The sequence below is a fragment of the Spea bombifrons genome, chromosome 2, assembly GCF_027358695.1.
Source record: "Spea bombifrons isolate aSpeBom1 chromosome 2, aSpeBom1.2.pri, whole genome shotgun sequence".
Classification (NCBI taxonomy): Eukaryota; Metazoa; Chordata; class Amphibia; order Anura; family Pelobatidae; genus Spea; species Spea bombifrons.
Window position 1 is genome coordinate 121945916 of NC_071088.1, and position 24948 is coordinate 121970863.

General features: G+C 39.2%; 1 protein-coding gene across 1 annotated transcript in view; it reads right to left on the reverse strand.

The window, feature by feature from the left end:
• The window catches only part of FREM2 (FRAS1 related extracellular matrix 2), a 70960-nt gene extending 47673 nt beyond the window's left edge, over positions 1-23287 (reverse strand). Inside the window, exons 1-2 of the mRNA XM_053456058.1 lie at positions 18274-23287; positions 15786-15875 (exon numbers count right to left, since the gene is read on the reverse strand). Coding sequence (XP_053312033.1) covers positions 15786-15875; positions 18274-23287 — 5104 coding nt within the window. The remainder of the gene's footprint in view (positions 1-15785; positions 15876-18273) is intronic.
• Positions 23288-24948: the final 1661 nt, after the last annotated feature.

The following is a 24948-nucleotide window of genomic DNA, read 5'->3' on the forward strand; positions in this document are numbered from 1 at the left end:
AATTTAGGCCAAGCCAGGAATTAAGCTCAAGTCTGGCTTGAGCCATTTCAGCTTACTCATCTATAATTGCTACCAATAGCCAATAGGTATCCATATATTATAATTAGAGAAGACCAGACCAATTATTGATCAGGTCAGTTGTGGTGGTGGCCAACAAATTGGGCCCCTCAGGAATGACTGGACTGGGAGCAGCTGCCCCTTTGGCCTCACTGGTTAAAGATGGCCTAGGGTAGGATACAGTGGGGATGAGACAGATCTGATGCCTACAGAGTCACAAAAGACAAGGGGTAGGCATTGGAAAAAACTCTTGAGCACAAACATGAGCCTCCTTGTCAAGCCAAAATCTAGAGTTGCCAACTATGATCAGAAGGTCATAAAACTGCTTATGAATAACATATATGGCGGAACAGAACACTTGAAACATCTATGGGTGACCATAGGGGTGTCACCCTCCAAACAACCCTGCAATGAATCTGAAGGCCATTTCAATAAGTGGGGAGCATTTACAGTAAGCAAGGTTTTAGGAATTTGAGTTTGGAAGAAGCAGGGCTTCCAGTGTTTTTGGATGTGAACAATGTCTTCTCATCTTGCATACACTTTCTAATGTAGGAGAGAAACTGGTAGCAGTGTCCCCTGCAAACTCAATCTTCTGGGCGGCCACTTGTATTGAAGGGCTGGCTTGAAGAGGAGAAAAAGGAATTGGAACATTATACTATGGGGTAAAAGACATTACGTAAGGAACATCACCTTGTGTATAATTTATTTCTGTATGTAAAACAGACTTGTATGATTTCATGCCATATAATTTCCTGGAACCTACCCTGATGCGTGTGTTGACGAGGGCTGGCCCTTCCATAAAAGCCAGACAGGCTACTACCTACACCAATGAGATAATGCTCCTTCTCCTAATTTTGGCTACAAAGTACATGTTAATGGTGATGACAGAGAGCTAGAAACCCAAAGGACAGCAGAGAACAATTTGGTATCCGTGCTATGTCTGTCTGTCAGTTTGACTTTGAATACCCCACGTGGTGCATAAAACACTAAGTAAATTGTTCACATAATACAAATAAAAGATAGTAATGGTTCCACTTAAAAACTACCATATGATATGCTAAAAATGTAAATACAGCACACAGGCAAGCCTTTTGTGCTATTATTGATTAATGTCTAGCTGAAGGAGACAGACATTTATATTTCCTTGTCTTTTTCCTTCTCTCTGGCGCAGATGCCTGTTCATAACGCCAGGACGTGAAAAGTACAAAAGTATGGTTGGCAAAGATAGCCTAAGAGTGCCCCAATAGAATATAGAAAGGTATTTAGCCCTGCCAGGTCTGTATGCTCATTTTGCACTAAATGCATAAGTTAAAACAGCAACATAGAAGAAAGGTCAATTAGAGAAAATATATGTGTCCTAGCTTTGCCTTCACAATGACTTCCTCAGTAATTAAATTTTTAGCATAAATATATTCTATGCTGTATGCACTGGAATCAGCAATGTTATCTGTTTTTGCCTTATCTTATAAGTAGCTAAATAAGATGTGCATGTTACAGATCAAAGTGCGAGAGGTGACAGATCTGTCTGTTATTTCGTAAAATGGACTTTCCTGATCACATATCCCTGACATGTGCAGAGTATGTTCCATCAACTTCAGTCATAACAGATAGAGTTCTATCAAAGCAATCCGTTTTCCCATCACACAAAAAAGCAGACAAGCAAACCGAGCATTTTCTTCAAATCCTCAGCAGATCTGTAAAGGATTCCCGCTTTTAGAAAAAATGTGTAATATCTCCCTAGCATTACACATGTAATGCTGATCTTTTATCAGTCAAATTAACCCTTTCATTTAATCATAAGTAGGTTGCCCTATTTATTTTACAAGTGCGTCTGGCCCGCTATCTCTACACGCTTTCCATGTGAATCAGATCTACTGCGGATACATTCTATCGTACAGAAAATGTTTATTAATTACGTGCCAAAAAACAGTGATTTTTATTGCTATTTGCTACTACTTCGGGTGAATATATAACTTTGTTTCCTAGAAGACACCTGGTTTATATTTAATCACTCACGTCATTGGTGGACATCCTTACGAAACCACCGAACGTCGCAATTCTCTTTACGTGAATAGTAGGTATGGGTTCAGCACTTTTTTATGCTTTTTTTTATGTTTGCTATATTTAAGATTACAAAAACATAATCTTTCTTTGTGCTGAAAATGAACTGCCCATTAGCAACATTTCTAGTACATGTTGCCGTTCTTAAACTTTCAGTGCCCTAAGGCAAGGGTCATAGGATCATGCAAGGAAATATTATTGCTAACTTTGTAGGTAGTTGAGTTCTTCTGAGCTTATCCTACCCACATATATGAAAGCTCCCCTAAACTGATAAATTCTATATTAATGAATTGTCAATTATAAATATTAAAAAAAATGTAAATTGACTGAACCACCAATATTTTTACAGTTATAATAAATATTCTTTAAGGACCCTTAGCCTTTCATTCTCTATGAGTCTTTATATTGTTTACAGGAATACAAAAAACAAAAACTGTCTGCGCTGCCCTAATAAAGTTGGCAACAAATAGGTAAACATAATACAAATACCTGTTTGGTAGGCCTCATATTACACATTTGTATTATTTGAGCCTGAGACTAGCTTAGCGCACCGACATTTTTTCTTTTCCCTATTGTTTACAGGAATCCTGATAGGAATCTAGGAACCGTAAAGTCTACTTTCATATCTGTCTGTTCATTTTAATAATCATATTTGCACAGTGATGGCACCATCATATCCTCATATATTTGTAAAGTGTTTTTTAGTGTCTCTCATGCCTTCTAATACATAACTTGTTTAAATATTATCTTCCATCTCACATTCTTTAGTCAGCAGCTGCCGTGCAGAAAATGGCAGTAAAACAGAACCACATTCCTGGAAACTAATAAGTAAAAAGTCTTTACCAGTTAGCTGAACAATATTGTTTATCATTTTAATGCAAGAGACGTTTTTAGTATTTTTCCCACCTGTGCAGTGAACTTGAAATATGGCCTCTAGCACTCATCTAGGTGAGGAGCGTTACATAGTTATAAAGAATTGTATTCCATCTCACCTTCTAAACTCACATTTAACGAATCTTGAAATTCTTCCAGATTTGTTTTCCCGTTATTAACTTTTTATATGGAGGCTTTTATGCAACAGTTGTATTACATTTACTGGTACAGTTCGGTTTCCCATCTCTGATCTCCCCTATTTACTAATCCTACTGATTCGATGTAATGTAAGCAGGGCCATCTTTAATATTGATTGGACCCTTGGTAAGCATTTGACCCCCCTCCATGCTCCCTAGCATGCAATCACACCGTTTACCCCAACATCACAAAAACAAAACATAGAAAATTAATGGTGCAAGTCCAGCAAGTGGCCGAAAAGGACATGTGAGTCATGATCAGGACTAGCACCAGCACCCAGATTGCATCCTACCCTCTCTCCCATGCCAGCCCCCCCAGTGAAGTTTTGTAAAAAAGATAACGCTATTGGTAGAATGTATACCATGTTTAGAAATAATGATATAAAAGGAGTAGGCAGGTAACTATCATATAGTGGATGGAGGTTTACATTGATAGCTATGCATGTAAGATATATATATTATATGACATTTATATTGCATAAAAATAATGCATTTTACGTTACACATTTCAGCTGTTTATGTACTCATTATTGTGCACATACAGCAAAAGAGCTAAAGCCTGCCATATGAAACATGGTATTAGCATTAGTTTCCTTTGATCCTGACTTTACAGAGTTGTAAAGAGTTTAAAGGCCAGAGCAAACATATTATACAACCTTGTTATCTAGACAAATGTTTAAAATGAGCTCCTTCACCTGGGCATTCTAAATACCTGGGCTGAACTAATGTCTCTAATGTGAAATATACAACTGATGTGCCTCTATCTCATATCTGTTTGCCATGTGTATTTTATTTATATCAACTGAAGTCTTAATAGGTCATTTTAGGGATGCTTTGTATGTTACAATCTATGGGATCCAATGGGTCAAGGGATTTAATTGTTTTGCTAATGTCCACATATTCAACATATCGTTGTGAATTGCTTGAGATTTTTTCTGGGACGGCTAAGAGGAAGAGAAATTGAACAAATAGCACGGCCATTTCTCTAACACGGCTTTTTATTTTATTCTTATGACATATATAGTGTAATAATGTATACAATGCAAAATCTGGCAACTGTGGCATGCATTGAGAGCTATATAAACAGAGCAGTAGCCAAATTAGGTCTCCATGCAAGAGCTTTTGTGTAGTCAGGATAACCATGGCATGTTTGGATTGTTAGGACAGTCCATATTAAGGACCCAAACGTTAGATTCATACATGAAAAAAATATAGTTACTGTTATAAAGGGAATATAAAGGGAATATATAATGAAACAAACAATTTATTCAGAGGTTGCAGCTAAACTGGGTTTATTTATGCTAGCATAGAAATTGTATTTAGTAGATCCAAAAGCCCTGGATAAAACGTTAAATAACCTCTACAAAATCTACTAGAAGTCTTTTACACGTATTACCCTCTTACCTTACATTTAAGTCTCTGACCCTCTAATTTTAGTGCACAACCTTTTGTCCTAACTTTTCCCCTTGTTTGAAATATACCTACTTTTACTCGTTGAATTCCTTTATAAATGGAAATGTTTCAATCACATGTCATTTCTTTCTCTTTTCTAGGCTTCTCCACAATTAGGGTGGACCACCAGAAGACAGGCAGTGTGGATCATTTTAAGATTTTTTTGCCAAAGGTGGGCATTCATGTATTAACTTCTTCTTTTTAAGCAAAATTGACAAGAGTGTAAGAGTTCTTTGTTGGCCGTTGTCTTTACCATCACAATGAGGCAGATCTTGAAAATTTTTGTTTCATGGGTGTATGTCTTTTTTTTTTTTCAAGGGAATGTACTATGGACAGCCCTCCATAATTATGACACATTCAAACTCTGAAGTTGTCAGAAGCTTATTTCATTTAATGGATACTGAGTAAAACAATGTTTCCACAGGGCATATTCTTCATTTACAAAAGTGGAATGACTAATGGACCTGGAAGGCTTTAGGAACATCACAATTGGACAAACATGTCCGGACAAGGGTTTCACCCATCCATAACCTTCTGTGCACAATTAGTTATGCATATCTGGCAATACCTAAAAATAAATGATTTCTTGGAGGCTTACGTAAAAGAAAAGCAAGAGCGTACAGTTTCCTTCAATGACAAATTAATGAATGCAGATAGAAGCGAGGAACCATAAATTGCAGAGCTTTATGAAAGATTTATTATATGTACTTTCTAAATTAGCTAACCCGAGATTCTTGAAATATTAACGCGTTAATAGGGCATCTAGGGTTGCTATAAACAATGTATAAAATGAATAAAAGAGTACATATATATTTAGGGTTACTGATATTTTTGATCCCATCCCTGATGGGGATACAGAAATCCCTCTCGATACATGTATATGTTACCATTCCTACTGCCAATACTGTTTTTTATTAATTAATATGTGGCTGCGTTGCATTGAACATCTCAAATTGCTCAAAATACGGGCTCAAAATGCATTGTTTTCAATGGGGTTAGGGGCCGCCCATTGTCCTTAAGCTGTTGATATGATTTTTTTTTTAAATTTATCATTCTTTATTAAATTTTTACAAAAATATAAAGAAAAAAAAATTATAAAATAAGACAAAAACAACAAGAAACATACAGTACATCACAATAACAATCGAAAATAAAGCTGTTGATATGATTTTTTTTAAGTCACAGTGATTCACCCACAAATCCCAGTAAGGTCAGTATGTTCTGCGTTCTTCCTGGCACTCATTAGTATTTGGAAGGTGGCCCTTTAGGACACTGGTACATTGGGACGGCACAGCGAGTGGCCTTAATACAAACGTAAATCCCTACCCTACGGCAGCTTTGCCATAATGGGCACCATTTCAAAAAGGGACATTTGGTTCACAGCATTCCTAGAAGGTGGAGGTTTACCGAGACCTTTCATTTGGCTATCTGTTATATTGTTTATGTGTTTTATGTAAATATTTAAATTTATTAACACATTACCTACTGTTTCAAAGCCCACTGGATATTCAGAAAAGGGGACAAAAGGGGTATTAGGTCTCAACTATCCTGTATAGATAGTTGAGATAGATATAGATAGTAGAATAGAAACTATCCTACCTAAATGACTCCGAGGTACATCAATATACCAACTTTACATATACCTCTGTTTGACAGCCCAGCATAACCTCTCCCTGGGAAGTATTTTTTTTTTTATATACAAATACGCATTCTTTTTTGAAACATGATAGGATTTTTTTCATACAGTCCTATTTAGTGTGAATGCAATATTAAAACCAATAAAGGGATTAGTAATCATGGGATCTAAAGAATGACAAGAACTTTGAAAACTCAATGAACCAATTGGGCTTGAGGAAAGGGGAAGCTTGATCTCACTACTTTTTTTTTTTTGTCCGGACATACTGCATCAGGATTTTAAACACGATGACAGCTGCGAGGAGCTAATGCATAAAAATATTGGCTTGGAATGTTAAGAAAACCAAGAATATTTCTGGGGCTAAAGAAATTGGTATTTCTTCAGGCTAAAACAATATGTGAATTGCATGTGCATGTTTCGCTCATGGTGTTATCTTGAAAGATTTGTGTGAAAATATGGAGGTGGGATTACACATAAAAAACATTTAAAGGAAAAATGAGCAGAGAAGGCTTTCCGTGTTTAATGTGCCCTTGTGTTATTTTAAATTTAGACAAAACATATTGGAAATCGCACGCAAACCTACATCCGTGCTATTGGCAAGATAAGTAACAGCAAAAATAAACATTTCCACTGATTTAGGTTAGCATTGGGTATTCTGTTTTTTCCTTCTAGTTGTGACTCGGGATACAGATTGATTGAACTACATTGCCTGGGATATGTTAGGTGAATGAATTAAGGAAATCCTAAGCAATTAGCAAAAATATATTAGTTTCTGTTAATTCTGCTAACTGGTTGGTGTGGTGATCAGGCTTTAAAAAATGAAAACCCCAAAATCTGCCTACACTGGCACTTCAGCCTGCCTTTATTCCGGCTGTACCCTGGGAACATAAAGGGGTCCCTGGTATTATTGCAGAACCCAGAGAGTACCAAAGAGTACAGGACCAGACAGATGATAAGAAGAACTACCAGGTAAGTAACTGAGCAGCATTTCTCACAAAGACTAAGACCAACCAATGAGGCCAAACATAGTTTAATATACTTATCCCACCAAATACTTGTTGCATGAGTGCACCTTGAAGTCAAGAAGATGTTTGGACCTGCAAACAATATTCTCTCTAGGGCCCTGGTCCATGATGGAAACAGTTAACAGATATTCCTCCTGAAAACCGCATTGCACGTTGCTGTATTGATGACCTATTCTTCCTATGCAAACAGTATATTGTGTTTGTGTGTCAGTGCATGTTTTTTTGTCTTCACTGGTTTCAGCTTTGGCCAGTTAACATTATAGAGAACACTGGAACAATGGATCCAAACCACTATTTGCTGAATTGATCAACATCGCACTGAGTTCTACTCATTTCATTTGTGGTTGTTCATGGAACAAGGCCAATGGTATGCTATGGTGGCCACCTCTGCAGCCACAGCCCTGGTCTGGTGGCTGAACATGCCTACTCATGCCGCCTGTGATATAATACTAGCATGTCATTCAGGGGCTCTGCAAAATCTTAAAAAAGGCTCCCTAGACTGGTGGCAACTGGGCTCTGGCCAAGCATGTGGAACTATGTGACATTAATCTTAATTAGTCCAGAAGGGGCTAGAATCTTAGAACTGCTTAATGCCACATTTTCCTTTGAGAATAAATGTCAAGATAAATGAAAGCTAAAGTAGTTTTGTTCTTTTGTTCATTTTAAGGTGTTTATCATTGCTATTACTTGGTTTAGAATAAATAAGACTAAGATAAACAACTAGTGCAAATGCAGCATCAGAAAGATCTGCAGCATCAGAAAGATCCCTGCACCACGAACAGGATGAAACAAACACTATGATCTGCGAGTGTGCCTCTTGAGTACAGTGAATCATACAACTGAGCCAAGCACTGTGATAGCAGGTCCTGCGACTTCCACCGCTCTACACATTGCTCACTGAGGTGTGTGTGTGGTATGTGGGCCAATGCATGTAAGTATGGGTTTTGATAGCACAGAACAAAAATCTTGTATTAACCATGGGTCTATGGAAGAATAAAGTTTTGTGAGTTGTGCCAATCTTTGTGGGTTAATGTCAGCTATATGATGCACAACATCTTTGCATCTATTATGTAATATTTTCCAAATTCTTTAATACATATAACGTATCCAACATTACTGAAACACCATAAATGGTAACGCACATAGAATAGTTTATCAATAACTTGAATTCTCTGTTATATAGATACATTTCTAAAGGCATAGAAGCAAAAATAAGATGCCTAGGAAGAATATAACTTGTTTGGATGGTTCTGTATTAAAATCATGCATATCTTAAACTATACTGCCAATCCCAAATACAGCTTTGTATATTGATCACGGATTTCACTTTGTATTATGCCGCTGAACTCTGTTATATACATCTTCTGAGTTCACTAAAGTCCTGTTAGCCATCCTTGGCTATTGTTGGGGCTCAGCTATTAAGTAAATTACAAGTTGCCATCACATTTTCTGCTCTTGGTAACTGTTGCTGGTCCTTGGCTGGTACACAAATACAATGAAACATGATCAAGAGTTCCTTCACGACTTCACGCTAGGTTTAATTGGGAAAAAAGGCCTTTATGATGAAATATCACCATTATCACAGCCTTCCCACCCTCTTGCCTCCTGTTTATATGTGACTGTATTATATGTATAACCCATTGTAGAGAATTGCTAATTTTGTTTGCATTATATTAATAAAAGATACATCTGCAAAATTAAAAATAATAGACTATTCTAAAGCAAGTAGTAATAAGTTAAAAAATGTAGAAGCAGCACAATGTAAATCTACATTTTATAGAAAATGTTTAGAAAGTAACGCATGTTAAATACATTTTAAATACATTTTATTGGGGGTAAATTTCCCCTTTTTTACGCACAGATTATAGTATAAAATATGAAATTGCTAAACATTTGCTAAAACACAAAAGGTAAAAGGAACGCAGGTAGTTTGCGTAAATCTCAGCCTGAGAGAGGAACATTTACTTATCAGCAGGTACAATACCAGTCCAGGCATGTAAAGAATTCAAGTGTAGAATGGAAAGGTTTAAAACAAAAGCAAACACATTAAGCTTTTAACTGAAACATCCAGGAGTCGTTAATACATCCCTCAGTCTCGTTCATGTTTACAAGGGCCTAGGAAGTTAAATGTATAGAGAGATTGTGCCTAGAATCTACAGAATAGCATATAGCTTTCCTATTTGCTTATGTTGTCAGTGGTAGGCAGAGGACGTTGTGGCAGTTTGGGGGGTGGGGGGGGATCAGGTAGGGTCTTTAAATCAGATAGCACACTGCCGGCTTTAGGCACATTGTTCTCCTATCACACAGGTTAAAGTCAATTGCTCAGAGTCCTAGATTAGAAGCCACATGGACTGTTGGGAACAAGCCGTGATTCATGCCTGCATATATCCAGTGTCATCCAGTTATCATTAAAGCTAACCAGAAATCAAGCAATTTAACTTAATAGGGGTGGCGAATTATGTGATTCGCAGAGTTCTTTGTGGGTAGTAAAAAAAAATATTATACTTAATAAAAAATATACAGGCCTGGTCTTAAAGCCGGAAGCGTCAGGCAGCTGTGCGGGGTGCCTGGACCAGGAGGGCACTGGCAATTCACCCAAGAAAATGTCTGTAGGGTGTAGAATTTGGTCTGGTACTTGGCAGGGGTGCAGCGAGCGCCTCTACAATATGTGTGAACAGCAGCTCCATGCCTACATTGGTATTGTAAATACATAAAATGTAAAGTATGAAAAAAGGTATGATGAGTGCGTATGTGGGGCAGCTTGCCTGGGGTGCTATTTAGCACCAACCCTGTAAATATAGATTGTGTTTCTGTGAATATGTATATTAGGAAAGCTTGGTGCTTGGAACTGTCACACAATCTATTTTCATTTAACCCATGAGTGGTAACACCTTACAAGTTGGCAAACCATGTGATGCCATAATAAGCTCAAAGAACTGAAGCCCCATTAGCTTGAGAACTGATTTTTATGTATAAATCCTAATAAAGTATACAGTGGTCAAAGAATAACATATTATAATATAAAAGTGATTTTGGTGCATTTGGTGATATTACTTCTTAATATGCAGGGTAACAGATAAGACTCTCTTTCTGTGTATCCCCTCTATGTGTTCATGAATGGTGCTACTGCTCTTTAAGCTGGAAACATGCAATGCTGATAGATACTTCTGACATACTGTGTGTATCACATAAAAAAAGACTAAAAAAATAAATGTTTAGTGTAAACCCTTAAAAAAATATTAATATAACTATTAAAAATACACATCTGTTTAAATGGAGAGTTTCAAGGTGAGTTTCATTGCCGTTTAGAAGCACTTAACTATTCTTAACTCCTAGAAAGAGGAATAAGCAAAATATCACCTAAAAGAATATGAGACACCTAGCTTCATATTTTAAAGAGATGGATTGCAATAAATAAAAATGATTAATTTGGCTCTTGATGATTTCCTTTTCCTATTTAATTTGAAAAAAATGCAAAAGTCATTCAAAGCAAATGTTCTCTAAATCATTAGACAAGTGCAAAAAAAAAAAAAAAAAGTAAAATGCCTTAAGCCTCCTTTGTATCTTTTGACCCTTCTTGTTTTGAGTCCACCAGGTGCAAAAGACACCTGCCCTTTTACTGGCTTGCAACTTTAAGTCACGCTACAAATATCTCAATGTGAAGGTGTGGAAGGGATATATTATTTACAAGACCTATTTAATAAATAATGATCGTCAATAAGCTGAAACTTACAGATTCAAATTTAGAAGAAAATTAAAGGCCCTTTAAGGACACTAGAACATATTTTTCCTAAAATATTTTTTTCAATAATAATAATAAAAATAATAACAATAATAATAATAATAATAATAATCTAACTATGAGAGATCCCCAGGTTTATGTTGGGATAGTAAATCAATAGTAGATTATGACACTCACAGGAGTATATTGAATAAATTATTCAATACATTAATATAGTGTAGCAGCTATAACTTTTCTATCAATCACCCAAACATACTGCAATAAATCCACTGCAGCTTAATAAGAACATAAAACTAGAAGTTTTACTTTGTGATACATTCTAAAAAATACTTATTATAAATATTTTAGTAGAAGACATAACAATTAACAATAAAGCAGCTAGACACGTTTTTTTTCAAAATAATGTACCAAGCATTCAGTTTATGAACCCTAGCAATATCAGAGGTAGTTTTCAGCAGCTAATCCGTGGCAGGAAAGTGCTCCCATTGCAATCAGTGGGTGAGCTTTCTGCAAATGCTCTCTGTTTTCGAGTTGACTAAAAGACAGTTTATCATGGGCACGGAGATGGGCACGTTCTGCTAGACAAAGAAAGGGGCAGAGAGGGGCTAATGGCGTTTGGAGTCCTTGTTACGCAAGATAACTGGTGGCTATATGTTGAACTGCAAGTGAAGCACGCTGTCTAATATATAAGTCTCTGTTTATTAGTAAATGTAATGTTTACAGCTAACTAATACCTGCAGAGCCACATGGTTCACATGCAGGGATCTAACAATAGTAACACAAGCTACAGTAAATAAACTTTTGTAATAAGAATAATTAATTGTTTTACATTTTTTTGCAAAACTATGATAGTGTCCCAACCAGGACTTCCAGGAATAACAAGCACGCAATATCATTTCAGCTAAGCAATGTCTGCATTTACAAACGTCCAATGCATTCATGGCTTCTCTGGCTTCTCATCTTGGGTCACATTACAATAAGCTTCCTTTTCATTCTATTTCAAGCCAGATGCTTACAGATTCCAGGAAGGCCATTTTAGTGTCATGAAGTATGGATCTGGTATGTGGTAATAACACATGGAGAAGATTTCATTTCAAATTCCAGTAATGAAACACTGAGTAAAACTATTTCATTAATAGAATATAGATAAGGTGTCCCTGAGGACAGGGACAATGGGTTTGATGTGGTAAGAACCAGATATTACCAATCCATAATTGTGGACAAGCTGGCAAACAAGCTATGTTAAAACAGGGACTGTAGCTTGGTGTACCATAAATACAACCTTTTTTCCACCATTTCTCTGTTAGTCAACAGAAAGAAGCTTCCCAAATGACCCCATCTCAACTCTACTTGAGTGGAGTTTCGTGCAGCTACTACCACAGACCTCTCCACTAACATTTACTATTGGATCTGTGTGCCACCTGCTTCTAGGCATGGGGATATAGGATCATCACTCTTTAACAGTAGATGATATGCAAGAGGGTACACAAGTGATGGAGGAAGTCTTAGACGTCTGTGCTGGCAGGCGCACAGACCACCACCGAACTATGGTGGCCATTGAAGGGCTCAAAGGACAGCTGCTGTAAGCCTCTAAGATAAGCCTGGGCCTAGCACAGCTACCCTTTTTTGCCCTGAGTTAAAGCCGGCCCTGAGGGCATGGGTCAGAAGCATGTTACATAGTTTTCCATTGTTTAGCTAAGCTAACAAATTTGGAAACAGGGTTCTACGCTCTGGTATTATCAACATTGTATTGAAATCTATAGGAAACAAAGACTATTAATCTACAAGCAGAATGGCAGGGCTATGTGGAAATTAGGTTAATGAGGGTAATAATTAGAGAATGAAAATACTGAGTGGGCTGGGGGAGTTAGTTAGTTAGTGAGTGTTAGTGGGCAAAAGTCCAGACTGAGGCAGCTACATCGTTTTATGTAGAAGAACATATATTTAAATGTTAAATTAAAAAGTAAGAATTTCTTGTATAGCAGTTAAAAATGTGTGCAAACATGCATCTTGATCCAGGGACATGTCTGGGGACAAGATTTGTACGGCGACATTGTCCTCAATCAAGAAACCAGGGACGTCTGGTCACCCCACCTTAAGAACCCATAAGGAAAAAGGTGATTTCAAGGATCAACTCGCCTACAAACTCCTTCATCAATGGATAAACCCCTTCGATATTTAAGGACTGGTGACTACAAGTTATATTGGACCTTTGAGTTTCTAACATAATTCCACTAGACAGACAATTTTGTATAGTACAGAAGCCATTGCTGATAACGGTAACATTAATTTGGTTGGCTCCAATGGCCACGTGAATGGCCATGTTCAATATGCGCTCTGGGATGACCAGTCACTTAATGTATCTCTGAGTCCAAGAGTCAACACAAACTGGAGAAAACTGAGACATGAGGCAATCCTAAGTGTTTTTTTTTCAAAGCACTAGTTTTTTGTTGTACTCGATAAAGAGTCCTTGAGTCCTCTCGGTAATGTGTTTATTCTTTCAGAACTTGGATTTTTCCCAGGAACATAAAAACAAACGTCTGCAATGCTGACATTATGCCAGAATCTACCTGAGCCGCACTGCATGAAGCTTTGATGTCTATTTTTTATGGGAGGGTCAAACCACAGAAAGATAAGCATTTTATTCTGGAGCGAAATAATAGATTCCTAGCAGACTGACGGCGTTAGTCACTAGTTGAGCTCAACAAAGACTGCCATTAGTGCCGCTGCTTGATCTGATTTCCACTTATTTCTTCTGTACACGGTCACATATATATATATTTTGAATATTTGAGTACATATTACATACATTAACTAAATAAGTAAAAGCAATAAAAATACAGAATTAAAAAAATATGGTTACTTTTTTTTGGGGGGTTAATACTTTCATATACATACAGTACTGTTTTAGAGGATGTAATGAATCCTCCTGTAGAGTCTTACTGCAAAATAACAGTTCTCTGAAGGAAGCATCACGATATTCTATACTAATGTAGAGATTCTTCTGTATAATGTTTTAACAAAAGGAAGTTGTACTTTACTCAGAGGGTGGTAAATAGGTGGAACAGCCTCCCAGCAGAAGTGGTAGAGGCCAGTACATGGTCAGGCTAGATGTGCTAAATGGTTCTTCTCTGCCGTTTCTTTGTCACAATGTATAGAAAGAAACCCTAAAACATCTAGATTTTATACTTAAAATCAGTGGCGATATTATTGTTCTGCACAATGCAAAATGCAGCAGTAGGGTACTGTAAGGGTTAAGCAAACAAAGTAATAAATGCGGAATGTGAAGGTAACAATGACACGCGTTTATTAAGAAGAATACTGTTCAAATGTTTTCTGTGCTGGGGTGTCTGCAGAACATATTTGGCCAACATGTCTGAACAAAGCAAGGTGTGATCCCAGTCGGAGAGTTGGGTGGCTCTGAGGCTTTTCCTTCATGAACATTGATAATAAAGATATAAATGCAACAGGATTTTCACTGAGGCTGTAACTTTTTACCTAACATGCATCAGACTTTCGTGCAAAGAGATGACAGAGATAAAAAATGGGCAGAACCGCACAACGCTGGCATCCAAAAACCCCAAATGCAGGCTTTTTGTTTTAGAGCATCTCCCATACCAGACTCATATATACATTATATATATATATGTGTGTGTGTGTGTGTGTGTGTGTGTGTGTGTGTGTGTGTGTGTGTGTGTGTCCGTGTAGGAGTGTATGTTTATTGGAAACTGCATCTGTGATGTGCTGACTCCCAGGGTCTTCCTTTATAAATGGAAACCAGAGGAGTTGCCCAAGGCCATGCACTTTTCTGGGCCCCACACATCACTCAAGAAAAGTGCTGAACTGTCAGCATTTCTCCTGGACTGTGAGAAACTGAAAATACTGGTGGTGGTGAATTGGTGTGTAGTCTAATTGTAATGTAAGAAAGTTTTAATTGACTGAGAGGGTGGTAGATAAATGGAACAGCCTCTCACCATACGTGGTAAAGGCTAATAGAGTGTGCATGAGATAGGCATAAAGCTCTCCTGTATCTAAGACAGGATGAAGGACTGATTAAATACCCAAATCATATACAAGGAAAACTGGGCAGGCTAGATAGGTCAAATGGTTCTTATCTGCCGTCAAATTCTATGTAGAATGGTCAAGCAGTTGCTGGCGAGAAAATCCCAGACACCGTGTACACCGGACAGGCCGAGACCCTACAGGAAAACGCTAAAATCAAGTGATTTCAAGACGGCTTCTGAAGCCCTAAAGGTTCCCTGAGTCCAGCACTACCATGGCGGTGCCCGTATCCATGACATATTTCTAGCTTTAGGTATATTTTGCCTTTTGCATTTTTATGTTACAATTTATGTGGAACAGAAACTGCTTTGGGAGAGTTTTAAAAGTCATAAAACAAATCATTAGTGGCACTCCTAAGGTATAATTCATAAAAATATATGCTCTGCGGGAATGTAAAGCACATTTAGGGCTATGTCTTTTTAGCACCATTCTTGATGCCATATATTGATTTATCAACCCAGAGAACACTTGAGTCATTTGACGTGCCCCAACCACTGGGGTTAGGCGGTAATAAAACACAATCAAACATTACTCAATAAAAAAAAACAAACACCTCTCTGAAAAGAGCCTAAATATACCCAAACAAGTGTATCAAATCCAGCTGCCTTCACATAGATGTTCCCTGAGTCACTTTCCTAAATACAGGTGAAATGTTCATTTCCACTTCTCCATGCACTTACCAGTGTCTTCAACAGTAAAGTAGAAAATGTCACTAGTTGCGTTTTCTTTGTCCCGTAAAATGTAACAAATCCTCATTTCATCAATATCCGCTGTAGGAAAACAAAAACATTGTATTAACTACTAGCAAATTGTACATCGTAACAAGTTACTCATTTATCTTTGTCTGTGGATTAATATTATGGCTGGGGGGCTGATAAGAACAAGAGGCTGGTAAAGAGATGATAGGTAAGGAAGGTGAATAGCTAATGGATATGGAGGGTGTGGAGGCTTGCCGTTGGGAAAAAAAAGACATTGTGGGGGGAAGTGAGGAGGACTTTGGAAGGAAAGGTGACAAAGACCAAGATGACTTATTGAAAAAAGATTGGAGAAAAAGGGTTTGAGTAAGGCTGAGAAATGAGATAAAATCAGGGCTGATCTTAGTGCCAGGGGACCAAGGCAACTCACTGGGGAGACTGGTCTGGGGAAGGGACACCAGCTGTTATCCCACAAAATGTCACCAATGTGTGTAAGTAGACCTGGCGCCAACCAGGGTTGCAATGAAAACCTCTGCAATGCATGGAGAGGGTGGGCACAAGAGGGCACAATACCCTCCACATTCTAAGTAAGGGTGTGTGGTCGGGGAGGACAGAGGAACAGTTTTCCTATGGTGTTGGGTACAGGACTATCCCTGGGCAAATAATTGTAGAGGAAGGAAAGGATATAGCCAAGGAAGTTAGTGGTAATGGATGGATAGATAGATAGATAGATAGATAGATAGATAGATAGATAGATAGATAGATAGATAGAGACAGACATGTGCTTAGTTTATATGAATATCATTATGATGTAGTACATAAATTCATAGTGTTACTTATATGTACACTTGCTTGTAGACTTGTATTTAATGCTTAGTTCAATAAGGCTCAGTAAGTACAGTAAAATAAATGAATAATACTGATAAGGAGACCTATTAAATATATTTCATGCATTAACAATGTCAGAGACCTTGTTTAACACCTAGTGGAACTTTAATAAAGGTCTACCTGATGTGGAAGTCCACCCTTAACACCTTAACACATTTTGTAGAGTAATTGTGCACTTCCATGCATTTTAATCTGTCTGTGATGCCAGATACATACATGTATGTGATACATACAGTCTCAGCAGCCTTTATGTATTTCTTTTTGGATCTCTGAAGATTCATACATAGAATATTTTTATTTAAACAGCACTGAGGGTCTGGAAACTTGCAGTGGAAGCAGGGAATTTACTAAATCAATTATTACATGTCTGATATGGTTCTGCTGTATACAGAGATTGGATAGAGAGCCACACGTCTCCCAAAATACGTGTATGAAAGAAAAATCCTTAATTTAAAAAACGAATTCTTGACCTGTATGTATTTCGACCTATAATATCAATATTTAATATACAGAATAATGTAAATAGCTATGTGTGATTAGTTACTTTTTGAAGTAGATGGTAAGTATAAAACTAAAGGGAAGGCATGCTAGTCCAGACAAGACTCAGGAGTGCCAGCAGACTTCACAGCCTAAATTATTGGTTTTACCTAGAAAATGCAGTCAGGGGCTGTTGCAGTAGGAAAAGGGGTTAATGCAAAATTAGAAGTGAGCCTGTTTTTGTAATGTTTCAAATTCCTAGTAACAATTACTAGCTTGAATTTGATTAACCTTTAACTGTTTCAAAAACGGATACATTACACTCACAAACCAGGAACAACTATTTACGTGAAGATATTTACTTTACAGGCGAGTTACAAGTCATCAAAGGGTTAACCAAGCAAGGCACTAGCAAATGGCTTCTAGCTAGGTACCCTTTAGCACATTTGAAACACCAGCTAAGATGTAACAAGATGGAATGATGTCCAGTTCCCATATGATCCTATGAAGCTTATTTAATATTAATTAGTACAATTAATAATGAATGCCCTCAGCAAATAAGTTAAATTAGTTAATGAACACGTTGTTGGTATGAATATTGCCAGTAGGATCTCGAGTTTGTGCATACATTTAAGACTTGGCACTTGTCAATCTGACATACCCCTTTCAAAAAGGATTACAGTGTAGTCCTGTATTACATTTATGAGCACATCATGGATATAAAAACAGGTTCACATAATCACATTTACTTTCAAGTGGATCCATTTAGTTTTTTTAAGTATATGATTATGTTAATTTGGAGCTGCATAAATTGGTTATGTGATTACATTTCTAAGCATGTTAAGCACAAAGATATTATATATTTCATGAAATACATTCAATGATTTAATAATATAATATAAAGATGTAAAATTTGGCAGAATTATTTTGAAAAAAAAGTCTACAGAGAAAGATTTCCAGTACTAAAATTTAGACTCATAAGGCAGAAAGAATGAAGGGATGATGATGAAAGGATGAGAAAGAGATCATATGGCATACATATAGATGGTTCTAGACAGTAAAATACATATAGATGGTTCTAGACAGTAAAATAAATGATGAAGCTTACCTTGAGCAAATTGATTGATACTGTGATTGCCTTTGTCCAGGTTAATGAGGAACCCATGACTTGGACCTTGTGTGATTCTGATAAGCAGGGTAAGGTGGTTGCTGTCTCTGTCCTCTACTTTAAGGGCTTTATTGGTGATCATATACCCCAAATGTCCTGTGCTAAGAATGCGCAATGTGGGAGCCCCTTTGTTCACTACAATTTGTGGCACCCCATTATCAACAGCTATGATTCGAATTCTCATCATCTGAGGCTTCCTGGTTTCATAGACTGTGTTAGGAAACACATAGAAATCGGTGTGGGTGCCATCAGTAACTGTGAACGAGAAGCTGTCCTCGGTTGACTCGGTGCCATCATGTTTGTAGCTGATAAGATTGTCATTCAGGTCTTGCTTGGTGAAGGATGTCACTGCTCTGCTGTTGTTAAACATGATCTTTCCATGAACTGGTACTTGAGTGATAATGAATTTTAGGAGCTTATCGGGGGTATCCCTGTCTTCTACTGTAAGCTCAAAGGGGGTTATCAGTCTATTCTCGCTCTCTCTCACAGACAGTTCATGGATGGTCAAGACTGGCTTTTTGTTATCCACATCGCTGATTGATATCCTGAATGTGCGGAAAACCGGGTTATAGCCATCAGTAACTTCGAATTCAAAGCTGTCCATCTTGATTTCGTCATCTGATGTGTGCGTGTAGTAGATTTTATTACCTGCAAGCTGCAGTTGAGTGAAGGAGGTGATAGGAACTCCTGGAAAGTCTGTGCATTCCAGGTGACCACGGATGGGTGCTCTGGTAATGGTGAAAACCAAGTGCTCATCTGGGCTGTTTAGGTCACTTGTGCTCAACAGGTCAGTGGTGAGGGTGACCTTTCCTCCTTCTTTCAAAGACACCCCCTTGCTTATCACATCAGGAAAGACCATGTCAATGCCACCCACAGTGATATAAAAATATCTATCGATTAGAGGGTTAATGCCGTCGGTGACATCAAATTTAAAGAGGTCTCGGATGCCCTCTTGACCAAAGTGGTGATATTGTATTAGATCTCTGTCTACTTCGTCTTGTGTAAAGTTCATGCCTAACGTGATGTTCTCAACACCCCCATGTGGCGTCCTCCTCTGTAGGAGACCCTGGCCAGGTCCATAGCGTATTATGTAAGTCAAAGTCTTGTCATCTGAATCTAGGTCTGTTGCTTTAAGGACTTTGTTATTGATCAGCTTAGTTTCTCCAATTTCAATTTCCAGTCCATCATTGATAGTCATTCTGGGAGTCTCGTCATCCACTGGAATAATCATAATCAGCACGTTTTTGACCACCCAGTGTTTCCCATCAGTAAGCTTGATTTCAAAGCTGTCCTCTTTGGTTTCGGTGTCATCATGTTCGTATAGAATGGTAGAGCTCTCCTTGATGTCATCCAAGCTGAAGCTGTTGACCTTTACAGTTCCATTCGATAGCTGATTTACTATATGTCCATGTTTTGGTGGCTTCGTAATAAAGAACACAAGTTCATCTGTTGGGATATCAGCATCTGCAGCATTTAATATTGGGGTGTCAATCACAAGGCTCATTCCTTCCATCACAACAAATTCCCTCATGTAAATCTCAGGTTTTTCATCATTGCATGGAATAATCACTATTGGGAAGAAATGTCTTTGGGAATAGTTTATACCATCAGAGCAAGTAAACGTCAATCTGTCTTCCAGTGGCTCCACGCCTTTATGGATGCTTTGCACATAATAAATATGCCCCAGTCGGATATCTTTTATAGTGAAAGCACTAATAGCAGTTCCTGCCCTTGATTTCTCAGAGCCTGGGGCAGGGGAGATATTCTCAATATATCCTGACGTCGGCTGCACAACGATAGTGCAAAGTATATCATCATTAGGAGTGTCAGTATCTTGCACACTAAGGTGTGAAGGTGTAATAACATTCTTTTCACCCTCTGTAACAGTAAACTGATCATCCACGAAAACTACTGGAGGGTGATTGTCTAAGGGCAGAATGGTGACCTGAACTTGTACACCTCTGACAGTATTGCCCCCAAAGGTCCACTCCTCTGACAGGTCAGATAAGGTTAAGTTAAAGGAATCTTCCTTCTTCTGCAGACCAATCTCGCCAGATGTGTGGGTATACACAACAGAGCCATCAATGATATCCCTCTGAGAAAAGCGTTCTGTAGGTACCCCATTAAGCAGGATTTCTCCAAGGAGAGGTCGGTCCTCTACTATAAAAGTAAGCATTAGGTCGTCGGTGTCTGCATCTGTGCCTTGGATAACATTTGCTGTGATTTCTGCAGAACCCCCTTCCAAAACATCTAAATAAGAACCAATGGTACCTGCTGGCAACATTAGTTGTGGCACCTCATCGTCCACTAAGCGCACACTGATCTTCACAATGATGGTGAGGACATGTACACCATCACTCACATCCAAAGTACACGAATCGCTTGAAGATTCCTCACCATTGTGCTGGTAGGCTATTCTTCCTTTTTTTATGTCGTCCAAAGTAAAAGCTTCACCAACATCCATGACATGGCTAGAGTACAAGATCTGCCCATGTATTGGAGACTGTGTGAGGGTAAATGTAATTTTATCCCTATCGGTGTCTGCATCAGTGGCATCTAGTTCTGCCAGGCTGAAATAGTGAATTCCCCTTTCTGATACTGTAAATCCTGTATTAACAATACTGGGAGGTTTGTTGTCCACAGGTTGAAGAAATATTGTAAAATCTCCTTCAGCTACATTCCCTGATGTATCCTCCACCGTGAAGTGAAACTGTACTACGCGTGGGGTGATGCCAAGCTCTAAATCAGGGGGTTTGTAGGCAATCTTGTGGTGGTTTATTTGGGCTTGAGTGAACTCGGTAACAACCTGGTCTGGATTTTCAGTGAGGACTATGAATCCCATAAGAACTGGGTTGTTCTGGTCTGTGTCTGATGGTGGGGCAGTCACTGTGTATTTAAGGTCCCTGTCATCAGAATCCAGATCAGTATAACGAAGAAATTTCCTCCTAAAGTGGGTTAGATGATATTCCTGCACTATCATCTTCAGGGTTGTACCAGGGTATAGCTCTGGTGGTAAATCATCTATAGGATTTATTTTAATGACAAAGATATGTTCTCCAGACTGGTTTGGTGGGTCGTTATCATCTTGAACTCTAAAGACAATCTGGTCCATGACCGGTTCAGTACTGTGTGGCCCCGTGTGTTTATAGTGAAGTTTCCCATCTAAGATATCCTGCTGAGTCCACTCTCTCACCACCTTTTCGTACACATTCAGCTCGGGAATTAAATGCCACTCGGAGGGATCAAGAGGAATCTCTGATTGCCGTAGCACCATCTGCCCCATGGTAGAGTAAGGGGGCTCCAAGGTAAAAAGTATGGTAGAGTCTTCAGAGTCAATATCTGTGGCACTGAGCACAAATGGAGTCAGAGGGGCTATTTCCTTTTCTGAGATCATTAATCCAGTGTTGGCATTGAGAATAGGGGGCTCATCATCGGTTGGCACCACAGTAATAGGAAAAAGGAACTCTACTTCGTGCTGTCCATCGCTCATACGAAAGATGATGTTGTCACTGTAGGTGTCACTACCGTCATGTTGATAGATTACCCTACCTTGGTCCAAGTCTGAAGCTGTGAAGAACTTGGAGCCTCCAGGTGGGGAATTGAGCAGTGACAGCTGGCCGTGCCTGAGGCCATCCAGAACAGTAACCGTCACTTCACTCAGATTGTCTTCGTCGCTGATCTGGAGATTCTGGGCACTGGAAAGAGGTCTGGATTGTCCCTCATACAAGAGCTGTCCGGTGTTTCGAGTGACCACTGGAGCTAGAGTATTCATTGGCTTTACAACGATCATGAAAGCAAATGGGTCAGACACTGCACCCTCTGTATCCACGACTTCCAGCTCCACTTCAAAGACTCGCTCAGTGTCTGAGTCCTCGGGTGGTGGCTTATAGGCTATCCTGAACTCCTGCAAGTCTCGCTGGTAGAAAGAAGTGATTGGTAAATTGCGATCATCTGTACTTACAATTTGCCCCTGCTTAGGGCCAAACGTAGAAGTGATGTTGAAGATGAGATCCCCAGGGTCTGATTCTGCATCCTCAGCAGCAAGCATATCAGGAGTAATAGCAGTCATGACAAACTGGTCCACTTCCATCATCATCATGGCTATGAAACTAGGTTTTGGTTGAGTGTTCTCCAGACCTTCTCTGATTCTTACCAGAATCTGGAAGTGCTCCTGCTTCAACAGATTCCCTCCTTTATCATAGAGTTCCACCAGCATAGGGATGAAATCCTTGTTGGGTGACTGTGTGGTAGCGGTGTGCTGATAGCGAACCCCCTGCTGTAAGAAATCCCCACAGTTCATCATCTGCCCAGGGTTATTTAGCAACCCTCCGTACCGAGGAAGACCACCCAGTCCCACCAGCGGGGTGATCCTGCAATCTTCCGACGTTCTATCAAAGGTAAACTCCAGAATCTTTCTGTCAATGGGGTTGCTGGTGGTCAGCAGCTTTTCCACTGTCAGTGGCATATTCCTGGTCACCACTTCCAGCTGGGTGAACAATACATCCACTTCGATCATAAATGGTATAATCACGGTCCGGGTGTGCGTGTCATAGCGGAGTTGAAGCTTGATTCTGTCCTTTGAAGGGCTGCGGGCTCCCAAGTGGGAATATTTCACTTCCCGAGCACCGAATTCACACGGGAACCTGTTGGGAGACAGGTGGCCAGGTCCCTGAGACAGTGGATCGTTGTCCAGAACGCTGATGTGACACTTGTCTCCTGGCTGTACTTGGATCACTAAATCATTGATGGGATCCAGATACACCGACCTCCCGAAGGGAACTCGGATGCCGTTGTTAGCTGCCAAGATGTCGTCTTCTAAAGGTCCATAAGACAAGGGAGACCAGTCCACGACCCCCTTCTGGGCGCTGACTTCTGCAGCCACCAGCAGCCATAACACCAGCACTGTGTGTGTCCTGAGAAGAGCCGCCCTGCTGCCAAGTCCCTGGACATTCATGCTTTCAGCCCCTCAAATCAGGTGCCCGTCAGGAAAAGTCAAAGCAAAGTGTTCTGCCAAGTCCTTTAAATCGCGGCGGGGGGGCATTTAACCAGAAGCAGCAGCACCCGCAGAGAAAGCCAGCCGGGTCCCGGAGTCAGCTCCCTCCCCTCTCCCAGTGCACCGGTCTCTCGCTGGGAGGCAGGGTTTTAATCTCCTGTTAGTCCCAGAGCAACAAGTGGGAGGGGCGCTCAGTCTCCCGGCGCGCTGATTGGTTCGATGGCCCCCGGGGAAACCGTAAGACGGTCCGGGAGTAGCTGGAAGATCTGTCAGTCTTCCCATCTGGGGCCGCCGCTAGCAGGTTGCCTGAGAGGTGACCTGCAGAGGAGAATGTCCAAGGGGACAGCGCTGTGCGGTCACCCTGCGGGACTGCACAGGGACAGGTGGAAGGTAATAACCCCACGCCTGGCAGCCCCCTCTTCACCCAGTAGGACTGAGAGCTCCTGTCTGGTGTCCTTACCTGGAACCTACTGGGTGCTTAAAGGGTTAACCGTATTATGATTCGAAGTTCAGTTATGTTATAAATGGATCATCACATCATTCTGAAAAGGAAATCATATAAACCCACAGTGGGTCAGCGTGAAAGAGCTACATGCACAGTAACCTTTTTATTATTGGTATAATGTATCTTGTTCTGTTACTGTCTTTAAACATGACAAAGTGATTCATTTCCAAATTAATCCACGGGAAGTATGGATACATACATATATATATATATATATATATATATATATACACACACACACACACACACACACACACACACATTAACCCTTTATGTATATTTATACATATATATACACACATACATATATACACACATTAACCCTTTCAGGTCCAAAGTCCTGCTTATCTATCTGCTCATTAACAAGTACTCTTTCTATTTAACCTCATGGGGGAGGGTCATCTGTAGCTTAGAGAATAGTTATTTATTGTATCATGTGTAATGATACAAAACATATAGGAATTATGCCCCTTATATGCAGCTCATACAGATGCCCATGCTTAGAATAGCTAAGGCTCCTGTGTTTTCATCAGTGGTTATAATGCTGTCATTTTTAATCATCTTTATGCAGCTTAGATGAGCGTATTGTAATTTAAAGATATGTGTGTGGCAATTCATGATGGTAAAATCTAGCTTGCCTTCTCAGTTTATGGTTTTAAAGACAATGCATTTCATAAGTTTTCATAACTACTAAAACGATTTGGATTTAACAGCTTTTTTTATGGATCATGATCTTCCCATAAGAAGAATATAATGCATTGTAAAACCAGTGACTGTTCTTGAAAGTAATTTCACCTATTGATCTATACATTGCCAATTTGGTTCTTCTTGCAGGAGAAGCTCACCAAGGTTGGTCATATTAAAGCTGATTCCGATTCATCTGAAAACTATTTGTCAGCAGTCCCATCACAATCATCCAATCAATCATACAATGTGAGAGGTCTGTGGATTTTCAGTCAGTTTATAGCAGTCACTTCTGTTATGTAATTCAAATGCAAGTGTCTGAACTACCCTTTAAATATACTCTACCACTTTGCGCTATGATAAACTTGTGTAACCTTTTGCCAAAATGGCGGAGCTTCTGGAAGACGGGGGAGAGGACATCACCGGAAGCTCC